Here is a 15,567-nt window from a genome sequence, read left to right as displayed (position 1 = left end):
GTCAGGAGAGTACCCTGCCAAAAATAATCACACAGCCATTTTCAAAGCAAGCATATATGTCACAAAAACCAAAACCACAGCTAAATGCAGCACTAACCTTTGATGATCTTCATCAGATGACACTCCTAGGACATTGTTATACAATACATGCATGTTTTGTTCAATCAAAGTTCATATTTATATCAAAAACCAGCTTTTTACATTAGCATGTGATGTTCAGAACTAACATACCCACCGCAAACTTCCGGTGAATTTACTAAATTACTCATGATAAACGTTGACAAAATACATAACAATTATTTTAAGAATTATAGATACAGAACTCCTTTATGCAATCGCGGTGTCAGATTTTAAAATAGCTTTTCGGCGAAAGCACATTTAGCAATATTCTGAGTAGATATCACGGCTAGCTATTTTGACACCCACCAAGTTTGGGACAACCTAAACTCAGAATTACTATTAGAAAAATTGGATTACCTTTGCTGTTCTTCGTCAGAATGCACTCCCAGGACTTCTACTTCTACCAAATAATCCATAGTTATATTGAAATAGCTCCGTTTTATTTGTGCGTTCAGGTCACTATCCGAAGGGTGACGCGCATTTCGTGACAAAACATTTCTAAATATTCCATTACCGTACTTCGAAGCATGTCAAACGCTGTTTAAAATCAATTTTTATGCAATTTTTCTCGTAAAATAGCAATAATATTCCAACTGGGCGACATTGTATTCATTCAAAGGCTGAAAGAAAAAAATTGAGTAGTCTCGTGACCGCGCATTTCCAGTGTCACTGTCCCCAGGCTGACCACTCACAAATTCTCCTGCTGTTCTTCGCCCAGAGACAGCAGACACCCCATTCCACTTTCTGGCGCCTTCTGAGAGCCAATGGAAGCCTTAGAAAATGTCACGTATTTTCGATAGAGATGCAACAGAAGGACAACAAATTGTCAGACAGGGCACTTCCTGTATGGAATCTTCTCAGGTTTTGGCCTGCCATATGAGTTCTGTTATACTCACAGACACCGTTCAAACAGTTTTAGAAACTTTAGAGTGTTTTCTATCCAAATCTACTAATTATATGCATATTCTAGTTTCTGGGCAAGAGTTGTAACCAGATTAAATCGGGTACGTGTTTTATCCGGCCGTGAAAATACTGTCCCCTATCCCAAACAGGTTAACAAGAATTTTGTGGAGTGGTTGAAAAACAAGTTTTAATGACTCCAACTTAAGTGTATGTAAACGTCCGACTTCAACTGTATGTACGGTCACTGTGGGGACAACATCATCGATGCACTTATTGATGAAGCCAGTGACTGTTGTGGTGTACTCCTCAATGGTATCGGAAGAGTCCTGGAACATATTCCAGTCTGTGCTAGCAAAACAGTCCTGTAGCTTAGTATCTGCGTCACCTGACCACTTCCGTATTGAGCGAGTCACTGGTACTTCCTGCTTTAGTATTTGCTTGTAAGCAGGAATCAGGACGATAGCGTTATGGTCAGATTTGCCAAATGGAGGGCGAGGGAGATCTTTGTACGTATCTTTGTGTGTGTGACGTAAAGGTTGTCTAGAGTTTTTTTCCCTCTGGTTGCACATGTTACATGCTGGTATAAATGAGATCAAACGGATTTAAATTTCCCTGCGTTGAAGTCCCTGGCCAAAAGGAACGCCGCCTATGGATGAGCACCGACCAGAGTGCTGACAGCAACTTGCCTTTTCTTTTTGGCAGTGCTGTGTCCATGGTTACCAGCACAGAAATAGACCCTGTTTAGTGGTTAAGAACAAACAGAAAATGCAATCTATCAATGACCATTAATGGGCAACAGGGCTTGCATGCAAAAGCAACACTTGATAAATTCACTAAATTAGCGATTGTGTTAGTTATAGGTTAGTAGTGTTTATACGCAAGTCGTGGTTCTACACATTAGTAATGTAAGTGGTTTTACTCTCTTTATTTTTTTTAATAAAAGCAGTTCAGTATTGGTTATGTCTTATCCAATGTATTCTAACCCTGGAGGAAAGTCAACTAGTCATATCAGGGAAATACATTGATTATCTTTATTGTTGGGAAACTTCTTTCAACTGTTTGCTTTTTTCCAGCATGTACCCTATGAAAGTCGCTCGTATCGATGACATCCAATTTACAGACTTCGACGAGATATGTGGTTTTCTTACCTACTTCAGTTGAATGCACTTATTGTAGTTCGCTCTGGATAAGAGTGTCTATAAAGCTAGTCCTTAATTAGTGAAACTGCCACGTCCTTTTGGGATATTTCAACAAGTTACTGCAAACAACGAACACTCGAACATCAATGCACGCGCAGTAGAACAGCAGAATATGTACTGCACATTTTATTTTACCACGCTGCTAGACACTCCTCTCCATTGTTTCATCAACAAAACAATAACAAAGACGCTGGGGCGAACAGTGGTGCTGTTTCCCAAAATGCAGATTCGATCTTTAACATACTAAATTGTGAAATGTACAGTACATGAATGGTTTTTACTGTCGGGAAACCTCTTTTAACCCTTTGCCATTTCTCCCCCCAGTTTCCAGGACTTTGAGATCCAGAGCTCTCACCGTTGCGGCCTGGACTGGATCTCCATTAGCACCTACAAGAACCTGGACAGCTACCGGGCATGTGGCTCATCCATCCCAGCCCCTTACATTTCCTCCCAGGACCACGTGTGGATCAAGTTCCACTCGGACGACATCATGACCGGCAAGGGCTTCAGGCTGTCTTATATAACAGGTAGCACCACTCGCAGAGTCATGCTATTTATATCTGTCGCAAGGGCTACTGTACGGTCAGATCAGAGATGACATGTGGACAGATGTCTACTGGTGGTGAGGATGTTACTACCCCCAAGAGAAAAGACAGAAAGCAGCTTTTATTTTTTTTTGTCCTCTTTCTATGCTTTTCTCTCTGTCTCCAAGCATTGGATTTTAAAACGTGTAAAAAGACAGAGGATCAGAGGCTCACGGATTGTGTACGTCGATAAATGAACATATAAAGAAATTGATTCTGCTGATATAATGTTGATCAACTTGATCAGCTTGGTCAATAGGCACTATCATTGTACATAATTTAACTAAATGATCCCACAATTTTCGCTTGATTGTCACTAATGGTAAAACATTTTTAAATGGTCACAAAGTGCATTAAATGGTGGTATTTCCCCTAGGGCTGTTGCGGTGACCGTATTACCGCCACACTGGCGGTCACGAGTCATGAAGGCAGTCAAATTCCACGTGACCATTTAGTCACGGTAATTAAGCTTCTCCCAGCTCTGATGCTGCTGCTGGTCATATAGTAGCCTACCAAACGTGCTAACTGCCTGGTACTCAGCACTTTATTGGCCCTCTATTTACTCTGACATCAATGCAAATGTAATCGAAAATCTAATCAAACACTTCGAGAGCCCATGAGCTCATGTTGCGCAACATTTCTATATGCTATGCAATTGCGTGAGAAAACAGAGTGATGGCCTCTATTAAAAAGAGGAGGATCCCATCACCTTTCTATAGACTAGGCCTACTATATTTATTTATCAACTTTCCTAATATTAAGCACATTATTTATCTTTACAACAGGAGTATAGCCTACCTGGCTGGCATGAAAATAAACCACAGGGAAAAGCGTTCTCCATTCACTATTTAAGTGCATAGATGACATGTATTTTTTCCCGCTGACCCTGTTTCGATACAGGTGCATGATAATGGTCCATTCTAAATCCAAAACAAATTTCACACATATATTATTTAGTATATGTAAAGACGAGATTAAATCAAGAATAGTCTGATGGGTGACAATATTAGCCTATCACTTGTGAATGATATATCACTTGTGAATGATGCCCAGCATAAGAAACTGCATTTTTTTGTCACTTTTTCAAATCATAATTGCACACCTCGTGTTGGCTAGCCCAAAGCCCTATATGTTTTGATAAGGTTTGGATCAACTAAAGTGGCCAAATAACTTCTTAAAATTAAGCATATTAATCCGCTGTACAAGGGATGTAGAGCCTAACTGGCAGACCCAAGCAGTGTGTGAGTTTCAAGTTTGGGGAAGACACTTTTATAATAATGGTGCATTTTTATGGTGAAAATTATTACATGCATAATTGCATTTGTGATCACTTCTGATAAGGGTGTTTTCCGCTTATGATAATGGTGTTGTCCGCTAATGGAACATTTGCGCTTATAGTGTGCATTGCTGCGCTTATTATGTGAAGAAATAGCCTAATAGTTTATCAACAGTTTAAGCTAAACGTTCTGATCTGTTGCGTCAGCCACATTGCGTAAAAATGTATTTTTTATGCTAGTGGTTGTATTAATTTGGGATCTATCGCATCCCACAACTGTCCCAGACTATGTTTGGAATATTTATTGGCGCCTTGAAATTCTAAGCATTATCAAGTGCTTGTCAAATTGTGAATGAGTGACTGATGTAGTGTGTACACCCTACTCAAGAAACAAAGCACAGCTCATGCCTTTCAAGCTACTTTTTTCAAATCATCATTAGAGTCGCATCATGCAGCCTTACAATGTATTAAACATCAAAACATATATCCCAACGTTTGTAGAACTGAAATTACACTAATAACTCTAAATGAAGCATATAGGAATAGGTATTTCTTTGTTAACCGCTCAACACAGAATAGCCGCACGTGCGCACCCCCTCAAATTGTTTGGAAAAAATTTCCTTTCTAGTTTATTCAGCTTTGTTCAATTGTATTCTTCATACACTATAAAATAATGCCACAGAATTCTAAGCAAATCTTGTCTGCTAAATGAACGAGTGTAGCCCACAGCCATTTGGCATAGCCAGATCAGGACCTAACATTAGGACAACATTTCTTCATATCATGGTTCTTTAGACCCGTTTTTAAAATAAATAATGGATTTATTGTGACGATGTAGGCCATATTATATGGATTTATTAGACTTTTTAAAATATACATGTTCCAAAGGTCTGCATCAGTGGCAGGGATGTGTGGAAGCCAGGAGATGAGAAAATGTGTTTATGTTAATTAACGGTCAATTACCGTGAGATCGACAGATATTTGCTTGACAATCACCGGCTGACGAACTTTCATGACCGCCACAGCCCTAATATTCCTAATTTCAGGAAAATCGGAGATGATCAGCTGCGACTTGGACCAGTTCCACTGCTCCAACGGAAAGTGCATCCCGGAGTCATGGAAGTGCAACACCATGGACGAGTGTGGTGACAACTCTGACGAGGAGCTGTGCGTCCAGCCCAACCCCTCGGCAGCATTCTCCTTCCAGCCCTGTGCCTTCAACCAGGTATCTCATTTACATAGAGTACCAGTCAAAAGTTTGGACACCTACTCATTCAAGGGTTTTTCTTTAAATGTATTATTTGCTACATTGTAGAATAATAGTGAAGACATCAACTGTGAAATAACACATATGGAATCATGTAGTAACCAAAAAAGTGTTAAACAAATCAAAATATATTTTAGATTTTCGATTCTTCAAAGTGGTAACCTTTTGCCTTGATGAAAGCTTTGCACACTCTTGGCATTCTCTCAACCAGCTTCATGCGGAATACTTTTCCAACAGTCTTGAAGGAGTTCCCACATATGCTGAGCACGTGTTGGCTGCTTTTCCTTCACTCTGCGGTCCAACTCATCCCAAACCATCTCAATTGGGTTGAGGTCGGGTGATTTTGGTGGCCAGGTCATCTGATGCAGCACTCCATCACTCTCCTTGGTCAAATAGCCGTTACACAGCCTGGAGGTGTGTTTTTGGTCATTGTCCTGTTGAAAAACAAATGATAGTCCCACTAAGCGCAAACCAGATGGGATGGCGTATCGCTGCAGAATGCTGTGGTTGCCATGCTTTTTAAGTGTGCCTTGGATTCTAAATAAATCACAGACAGTGTCACCAGCAAGCACCATCACACCTCCTCCTCTGTGCTTCACGGTGTGAACCACACATGCGGAGAGCATTCGTTCACCTACTAGACACTGCGGTTGGAACCAAAACTCTCAAATTTGGACTCATCAGTCCAAAGGACAGATTTCCACCCGTCTAATGTCCGTTGCTCGTGTTTCTTGGCTCAAGCAAGTCTCTTCTTCTTATTGGTGTTCTGTAGTAGTGGTTTCTGAACAGTTGATGTTGAGATGTCTGTTACTTGAACTCTGAAGCATATATTTGAGCTGCAATTTCTGAGGCTGGTAACTCTAATGAACTTATCCTCTGCAGCAGAGGTAAATCTGGGTCTTCCTTTCCTGTGGCGGTCCTCATGAGAGCCAGTTTCATCATAGCGCTTGATGGCTTTTGCGACTGCACTTGAAGAAACTCCAGATTGACTGACCTTCATGTCTTAAAGTAATGATGGGGGGTCATTTCTCTTTGCTTATTTGAGCTGTTCTTGCTATAAAATGGATTTGGTATTTCACTAAATAGGGCTATCTTCTGTATACCACCACTGCCTTGTCACAACATAACTGATTGGCTCAAACGCATTAAGAAGGAAAGAAATTCCACAAATTAACTTTTAACAAGCCACACCTGTTAATTGAAATGCAATCCAGGTGACTACCTCATGAAGGGAATGCCAAGAGTGTGCAAAGCTTTCATCAAGGCAGAAGGTGACCACTTTGAAGAATCTAAAATATATTTTGATTTGTTTAACCCTTTTTTGGTTACTACATGATTCCATATGTGTTATTTCACAGCTGATCTCTTCACTATTATTCTACAATGTAGAAAATAGTCAAAATAAAGAAAAACCCTGGAATGAGTAGGTGTGTCCAAACATTTGACTGGTACTGTAAGTATTCACACCCCTGAGTCAATACATGTTAGAATCATCTTCGGCTGCGATTACAGCTGTGACTCTTTCTGGGTAAGTCTCTAAGAGCTTTGCACACCTGGATTGTATCATTTTTGCAAATTATGATTTTTTCAAATTCTTCAAGCTCTGTCAAATTGGTTATTGGTCATTGCTAGACAGCCATTTTTCAGTCTTTAATTATTTATTTTTTGCCCTTTTTCTCCCCAATTTTCGTGGTATCTAATTGGTAGTCTTGTCCCATCGCTGCAACTCTCGAATGGACTCGGGAGAGGCGAAGGTCGAGAGCCGTGCATCCTCCGAAACACAACCCCGCCAAGCCGCACTGCTTCATGAGAAAATGCTCACTTAACCCAGAAGCCAGCCGTACCAATGTGTCGGAGGAAACTCCGTACACCTGGCGACCGTGTCAGTGTGCACTGCGCCCGGCCCACCACAGGAGTTGCTAGAGCGCGATGAGACATGGACAACCCAGCCGGCTAAACCCTCCCCTAATCCGGACGACTCTGGGCCAATTGTGCGCCGCCTCATGGGTCTCCCGGTCGCGGCCGGCTGCAACACAGCCTGGGATCGAACCAGGATCTGTAGTGACGTAGCCAGCACTTAGACCGCTGGGCCATGCGGGAGGCCCTCAATGTTTTACTCTTGACATAGATTTACAAGCCAATTTTAAAACTGTAATTAGGCCACTTTGAAACGTTCAATGTAATTTTGGTAAGCAACTCGTGTATATTTGGCCTGCTGAAAGGTGAATTTGTCTCCCAGTATCTGTTGGAAAGCAGACTGAACCAGGTTTTCCTATAGGATTTTGCCTGTGCTTAACTCTTTTCCATTTATTTTTATCCCCCCAAAAACTCCCTAGTCCTTGCCGATGACAAGCATACCCATAACATGAAGCAGCCACCGCCATCCTTAAAAATATGAAGAGTTGTACTCAGTGATGTGTTGTGCTGGATTTGCCCCAAACATAACACTTTGTATTCAGGACAGAAAGTTAATTTCTTTCACACATTTTTTGTCATTTAGAAGACGCTTTTCTCAAGATCAACTTACAGTAGTGAGTGCATACATTTTTCATACTATTTCGTACTGTTCCCCTGTGGGAATCGAACCCATAACACTGGCATTGCAAGTGCCATGCTCTATGAACTGAGCCACATGGGACCTACAACTACAATATTGTTGATCCATTCTCAGATTTTTCCTATCACTGCCATTGAGCTCTGTAACCATGGCCTCATGGTGAAATCCCTGAGTTTCTGAAGAGGTAGGAAACCTCAGTTAGGAAAGACGCCTGTACCTTTGTAGTGACTGGGTGTATTTAAAGGGTAATTAATAACTTCACCATGCTCAAAATGATATTCAATGTCATTATTTTTACTCATCTACCAATAGGTGATCTCCATGCAACTTATGTAATTTGTTAAGCAAGTTTGTACTCCTGAACTTATTTAGGCTTGCTATAACAGCAGAGTTGAATACTAATTGACTCAAGCGTTTTCAGCTTTTCATTTTAAATTAGTTCTTAGAAAATGTTTTTCACATAATTCCACTTTTACATTATGGGGTATTGTGTGTGTTCAGACCAGTGACACAAAATCTATTTTAAATTAAGGCTGTAACACAACAAAATGTGGAAAAAGTCAAGGGGTGTGAATACTTTCTGTATGTATTTTCTAATTTAATTGAATATAAAGTGTTTTTGGGGTCTCTAATGTACAGCCAATCTTGAGCAAGCTGTCCATTATTTTGCCCACTTGATAAAAACAAGGACCACAATTGAAAATACATTTGTAGACCTTGTTTTCAATTCTCTACGATTTTTGTTGTACTCCCATGGCCGAGGAAACTATATGTATTTTAAATTTGTAAAATAAAATAATAATATTAATATTATCAATTAATACAATTATCATTCAGTTTCCCTGCCTGTCCCGCTACACCCGTGTCTACACCTGCCTGCACGAGTCGCTCAAATGTGACGGCAGCATCGACTGCCAGGACCTTGGTGACGAGATCGACTGTGACGTGCCCACCTGTGGCGAGTGGCTGCGGAACTTCTACGGCACCTTCAGCTCGCCCAACTACCCTGACTTCTACCCACCAGGCAGCAACTGCACCTGGCTTATCGACACAGGCGACCACCGCAAGGTTGGATGTAGCTAGGACTGTTGTTTTTTTTTAAATCCTCAATGATTTTTTGTATGCGTGTATTGTTGTACGGTATTCACATGGCTGAGACAACTATGGGTTTGTCTGAAATGACACGATATCCCTATATGGTAAACTATTTTTGACAAAGGCTCACCAGACGTTAGACTATGTATTTAAAAATCATTAATTAATTCTTTAATGGATTGATTTCAGGTGATCCTGCGTTTCATGGACTTCAAGCTGGACGGGACGGGCTATGGGGACTACGTCAAGGTGTACGACGGCTTGGAAGAGAACCCTCGCCGTCTACTCCGCGTCCTCACAGCCTTCGACTCCCGTGCCCCCATGGCCGTGGTCTCGTCCTCGGGCCAGCTGCGCGTTCACTTCTACGCTGACAAGATCAATGCGGCAAGGGGCTTCAATGTCACCTACCAGGTAGGCGCATGAGTTCAACCCAAGTTTCTCCATATCGATTAGTTGCTATTGGTTTGGTTGCTAGGGCCGATTGATTCAATTAATAGTTTTCCAGGCAAAATATAGTAAGAGGTACCCACATCGTTGCATACTAGCTTCTTATTTATTGCACGGGAGAAAAGCGTATTTTTTTTATCAAAACCAACAGGCTTGTTTATTTAAAGGGACATTTAGCCTTATCTCTGTCACTGTATATAGAATATTAACAATGTTACGTTTTTTCATTAAAAAAATAACAAGCTTGTTTATTTAAAGGGACATTAAGCCTTATCTCTGCCACTGTATATAGAATATTAACAACGTAAAAAATTTTCATAAACATAAAAAGCCAACAATCTTATTTAAAGAGACATTTAGCCTTATCTCTGCCACTGTATATAGAATATTAACAATGTTACGTTTTTTCATTAAAAAAATAACAAGCTTGTTTATTTAAAGGGACATTAAGCCTTATCTCTGCCACTGTATATAGAATATTAACAACGTAAAAAATTTTCATAAACATAAAAAGCCAACAATCTTATTTAAAGAGACATTTAGCCTTATCTCTGCCACTGTATATAGAATATTAACAACGTTACGTTTTTTCATAAACAACCAACAAGCTCGTTTTCATTTCACTGGCAGAATTAGGAAGTTTCGACTTCCTGTCTATTCCTCTGCTCATAGTGTACCACAAGATCCAGCATTCATACCGAATGCACGACGGACCAGAGCAGGAAGCACTGCCCCACACAGAGCTGTAGTATTTCTGATGTGTCATCGTGTGTATATATAGGAATGAATCCGCTGAAAGACATCCAATGGCTCTATCGAAGAAGTACAACAGTATCTACACGCACACAAATATATAGTGCCATTGGTATATCAGAGGCTTTGCGAAATGCCACAAAGCAGGACTTACTTCAATTTCCTGATCTCGTCCGTATTTTTGTCATTGGGTGTAATGTGCATCTAACGATACACGAAACCCAGACCCACTTTCTTTGAGGCCAAATATGTGTAAAACACATCTCACTGACCTAGAAGTGCTTCTGATATTTCCCTTTAAACTCTCCCTTGAAAAGTCTTGATTTCTTTATTTTGGAATCATTACGGATGCCCTCGAATCAACTAATCAATTAATCTACCTCATCTCCTGCCAGGTGGACGGTTTCTGTCTGCCCTGGGAGATCCCGTGTGGGGGCAACTGGGGCTGCTACACAGAGCAGCAACGCTGCGACGGTTACTGGCACTGCCCCAATGGCCGCGATGAGGTCAACTGCAGCACCTGCCAGGAGGATGAATTTCCCTGCTCCAGAAATGGCGCCTGCTACCCGCGCTCGGACCGCTGCAACTACCAGAACCGCTGCCCCAACGGCTCGGACGAGAAGAACTGCTTCTTCTGCCAGCCTGGCAACTTCCACTGTAAGAACAACCGCTGTGTGTTCGAGAGCTGGGTGTGTGACGCGCAGGACGACTGTGGCGACGGAAGCGACGAGGAGAGTTGTCCGGTCATCGTGCCCACACGGGTCATCACGGCGGCGGTTATAGGAAGTCTCATCTGTGGCCTGCTGCTGGTCATCGCTCTGGGCTGCACCTGCAAACTCTACTCCCTCCGGATGTTTGAGCGCAGGTAATAAACTCAGACCCCATGCTATTACTCTTGTTATTACACAGTGGTTAAACAGTTATACAGTGCCCACATAAGTCATAAGACTTTGTTTCTGTCTGTGTGGTTTGCTATGACAGCTTTAGTATGTTTCACAATTACTACAAGAGATGATTGATAATCCAGACTAGTCTTTAGGCTTTTATAAATGCTGTCTTTGGATTCATATAGCTAGTTAGCTCTCTGATTTCTGTCTTTGATCTCCATCAAAGGACACTGAATGAACTTTGAAATGCTTTTTTTTTGTACACCTAACTGATCTGGTTGTGTTTGTTGCTTCCATTCCTTTGAATCCCTCTAACTGTTTCCCCAGGTCATTTGAGACCCAGCTGTCCAGGGTTGAGGCTGAGCTCCTGAGGAGGGAGGCTCCCCCGTCGTATGGCCAGCTGATCGCCCAGGGCCTTATACCCCCTGTGGAGGACTTCCCTGTCTGCTCCGGCAACCAGGTAAGTCTACATCTAGATCACACTGCCCTCTCTTGTTCTCCTCAGAAGATGTGATCCTCTTGTCCATACACGACTTAAGCTTAAGTCTGTGTTAAGAGTGCACATTTCAAGTCCGGACGTGAATGCCTATCTTTGTCATAGGATTGGAGACGCCAAGAATCAACTGTGTAATGTCTAACAACCTGACTTCAGTAACAAAAGTTGAAGCGGTTTAACTGTGATTCATTACGTGGAAGTTGACTGGGATTGTTTAGTTAAACAACTGCTTCATGGAGAACATTATGGCTGTTTACAGTATATGGACGTTTTTATATAGTAAGGTTTATTTGAGCTTGTACACATTCACAGCTGAAAGCTGAATTACAGTGTACAGACAAAAAGGGAAAGAAAAGATATTCGGGTGAAATTAAATAATTGATTTAAAGCAGTTCGGAACTGGAGTGGAGGGAGGATCGCAGTAGCAGCCAGGAGGGTCACAGTTAGTCAGCCAAACACGGACAGGTCCGGAGCCTCAGCCACGAATCAAGCTGTCCTGCCTGCTTCTCTGTATAGCCACTTGTATAGCCACTCCTCCAACAAGTTTGTTCAGCACCAACTTTTCTCTCCTCATAAAGCCTTTGTCATGGAAATCCAAACAAACAGTCCCGTTTGCCGCCAGCTTACAACTATGTGGGATAAACTGTCTTTCCTGGTTTCTGTTGGGAGACACATTTCCCAATGACCTTCAGATTCACATCTCAGGAGTTTGATGTTAATTGTCATCTATAATAGATTGGATTACTTACTGTAAAGGACTGTGTAAACTGTTGATTTAAAAAGGGATTTATTATTTGATTGATGATACTAACAGTCTTGCTGTTCTCCCTGTGTGTTGTCCAGGCGTCTGTGTTGGAGAACCTGAGGTTGGCTGTTCGCTCCCAGCTGGGTTTCACCTCCATCCACCTGCCCACCTCCGGTCGCCACAGCAACATCTGGCAACGCCTCTTCAACTTCACACGCTCACGGCGCTCCGGCTCACTGGCCCTGGTGTCTGCTGACGGCGAGGACAACAGCACCAGCAGCGGTAACGGTGGCTGCTCGGCCCACGAACCCGACAGGGCTGGACCGCACCGGGGGTTGCTGCCCCTCGACTCGGACGACACTGATACAGAGAGCGAGCGCCGGGATGTCCCTGGGGCCGTGGGGGGGCTTGTAGCCCCCCTCCCCGTAAAGACCCCTCCGGCAACTGCAGTGGAGGCCATCGTCTCGGTGTCGACAAACTCCACCACTCCCGCACCTCTGCCCAGCCGTAGGGACAGCCACCGGGCTAGGGCCAGCCCAGCAGTGGTGGAGACACACACCATAGAGACCCCAGGGGGAGAGGCAGCAGAGCCTCAGTGTTCTGCGACCGGGAGGAGTCAGCTGAGCAGTGCCCTGAGCCGGGTCACCCGCAGCCTGCGCTGGGTACGTTTCTCCCTGGGCCGCTCCGGAGGCTCCTCGGGTGGGGGAACCCAGAACCACAGCCCTCTGAGGCACCTAGAGCATGGAGCAGGGACCAGGGAAGACGAAGACGACGTGGAGCTGCTTATCCCTGTGTCAGATGCTGCCTCGGACACTGACTCCACCAGCGAGACCTCCAGGCTCCTCAGCCTGGAGGTAGGTCTAGATCAGGCTGCCCCACGCCTATCATCCCCAGCCTCTCTCAGGTCAGGCCGGGTGTCCCTGGGCCGGAACGGGCCCTGTGAACACTGTAGCATGGTTCACACCGCACAGATCCCAGACGCCTGTCTGGAGGCCACAGGCAAGACGGAGACCAATAGTGATGACGAGTTACTTCTGCTCTGCTAATAGCTCTAACCTAAATGACGTTACAGTATGGCTCAACTGACTGTCAAAATGGACCGTCCCTGTCAAACTTTGCCATTTATTTTGTCTGGAAGAGGGCGGGGGGGTAAATGTCATTTTTATGCCCCGTTTTTGAAAAGTCTGTAGTTCGTACTGTATTGCAGTTTTCTTGGTGTATTCATCAGATGGTACTATCTCTGCCCTCCTCCCCCTCTTCCCCTCCAAGTTCCAGTTCCAGACCTTTCCCTTGGGAGTTCCAACTCAGCCTGGGAACCGGGGAGTAGAACTACTGAACCTTGACTTTGTCTAGCCGAGCAAAAGTTGAATTTCCTCCATAGCAACAAGACCCGTGCACCTGTGAGTGTGAGTTAGGCTTAACTCAAGGCAAGCAGAGTGGGACTGAGGTGTATAACAACGCAGCCACAGCACCTCTTCTTCTCACACTAATTTGGGATGAAGCAGAATAAATAAGCTGTCTTTTTATGTTCAAGAATAATGGTACGAGAGAGACCAAGTGTAGAGTACGGACAATTAACAAACTAGAGCCTATGAAAAGCTTGACGAGATTTAAAAATAGCTGTCAGCTTTATTTGATGTCAGTTGTTTCTTCTCCTTCAGTATAGGGAATGTGAGGGTGAGGGCTCTGAGTATCTGTGGCTTACCGTGTGATGGTTTGTTTGTTTCATTTCAGTTCATGGGAGGCTGTGTAACTTCTTTCCTATTGAAAGGTACTGATGTGTTCTCATGCGTAATCTTAGCAAGAGCAGTTTATTTATGAAAAGTAAATTGCAGAGAACCTCTTTCTGAAGACGAAACGTTGTATAACATCCACAGATGTTTGTTGTATTTATTGTTTTGTTACTGTTTTGGTAACCTCAGTGTTTTGGTACTGAGAATACTTGTGCCACTGTGTATATTTATTTCATTTTCAGTAGTTATTACTTGAGAAGATGCATGTCAAATTGTCTTGTGCTATTTTTTTTGTTAAAGTGATACATTGAAAAACAAGTATATAAACATAACTGTTTTCTGCATGTAGAAAATCAGAATAAAGCATTCATCCTGCTAACTTGTTTGTTTCTTTGTTGGGATATGAGGTGAAATTTGTAATGCTCAAAGTCAATAGTAAATTCAGCACTAATGTTCGTACCTGTATTGCTGTCAATATTTGTTTTCTTTACTGAATCACCTGATGATGGTCGACAATATCACTTGACAACTAGCCTGCAGCTAGTCACAAATGTGGCAGGTAGCCTAGTGGTTAGAGCTTTGGGCCAGTAACCGAAAGGTTGCTAGATCGAATCTCCGATCTGACAAGGTAAAAATCTGTCATTCTGCCCCTGAACAAGGCACTGTTCCTAGGCTGTCATTGTAAGAATTTGTTCTTAACTGGCTAGCCTAGTTAAATACAGGTTAAATAAAAAATGTGCATCCAATCCATCCAACAAGTATACTGAACAAAAAAATTAAAACAAAATCAGTCAATTCAAATAAATTCATTAGGCCCTAATTTATGGATTTCACATTACTGGGAATACAGATATGCATCTGTTGGTCACAGACACCTTACAAAAAAGATAGGGGCGTGGATCAGAAAACCAGTCAGTATCTGGTGTGACCACCATTTGTCTTATGCAGTGCGACTCATCTCCTTTGCATAAAGTTGGTCAGGGTGTCTCTGGCTAAAGCTCTGGTGGACATTCCTGCAGTCAGCATGCCAATTGCACGCTACTGTGCCTCAACATGAGACATCTGTGGCAGTATTGTATGACAAAACTGCCCATTTTAGAGTGGGCTTTTATTGTCCCCAGGACAAGGTGCACCTGTGTAATGACCATGCTGTTTAATCAGCTTCTTGATGTGTCACACCTGTCAGGTGGATGGATTATCTTGGCAAAGGATAAATGCTCACAAATAGGAATGTAAACAAATTTGTGCACGGAATATGAGAAGAACATTTCTGGGACATTTTACATGTTGCGTTTATATTTTTGTTCAGTGTACAGTATATGTTAATGACAGCAGGCCTATAGTTAACTATTTTGGTTAGAAGCATTCGATTTTGAATTAGCATATGCCTACATTATGTTGGATTTGTGTGAGATCTGTTTTCACAGCGAAACATAATGAAATGTTACGTAGGTATAGTTACACTTAAGGTGCATTTTCAGAGGTCTCCAAGATCCATGATTCGT

The 15,567-nt window shown here is 42.6% G+C and overlaps 1 protein-coding gene across 1 annotated transcript in view; it reads left to right on the top strand.

Annotated features, from left to right (window-relative positions):
- The window catches only part of lrp12 (low density lipoprotein receptor-related protein 12), a 37,798-nt gene extending 23,357 nt beyond the window's left edge, over positions 1–14,441 (top strand). Inside the window, exons 4-10 of the mRNA XM_029731326.1 lie at positions 2,547–2,749; positions 5,129–5,307; positions 8,744–8,974; positions 9,191–9,412; positions 10,597–11,066; positions 11,416–11,548; positions 12,428–14,441. Coding sequence (XP_029587186.1) covers positions 2,547–2,749; positions 5,129–5,307; positions 8,744–8,974; positions 9,191–9,412; positions 10,597–11,066; positions 11,416–11,548; positions 12,428–13,375 — 2,386 coding nt within the window. The 3' untranslated portion in view covers positions 13,376–14,441. The remainder of the gene's footprint in view (positions 1–2,546; positions 2,750–5,128; positions 5,308–8,743; positions 8,975–9,190; positions 9,413–10,596; positions 11,067–11,415; positions 11,549–12,427) is intronic.
- Positions 14,442–15,567: the final 1,126 nt, after the last annotated feature.

The sequence above is a fragment of the Salmo trutta genome, chromosome 34 (genome assembly GCF_901001165.1).
Source record: "Salmo trutta chromosome 34, fSalTru1.1, whole genome shotgun sequence".
Classification (NCBI taxonomy): Eukaryota; Metazoa; Chordata; class Actinopteri; order Salmoniformes; family Salmonidae; genus Salmo; species Salmo trutta.
The sequence above is the reverse complement of the archived record's forward strand: the minus strand, read 5'-3'. Positions and strand labels throughout refer to the sequence as shown.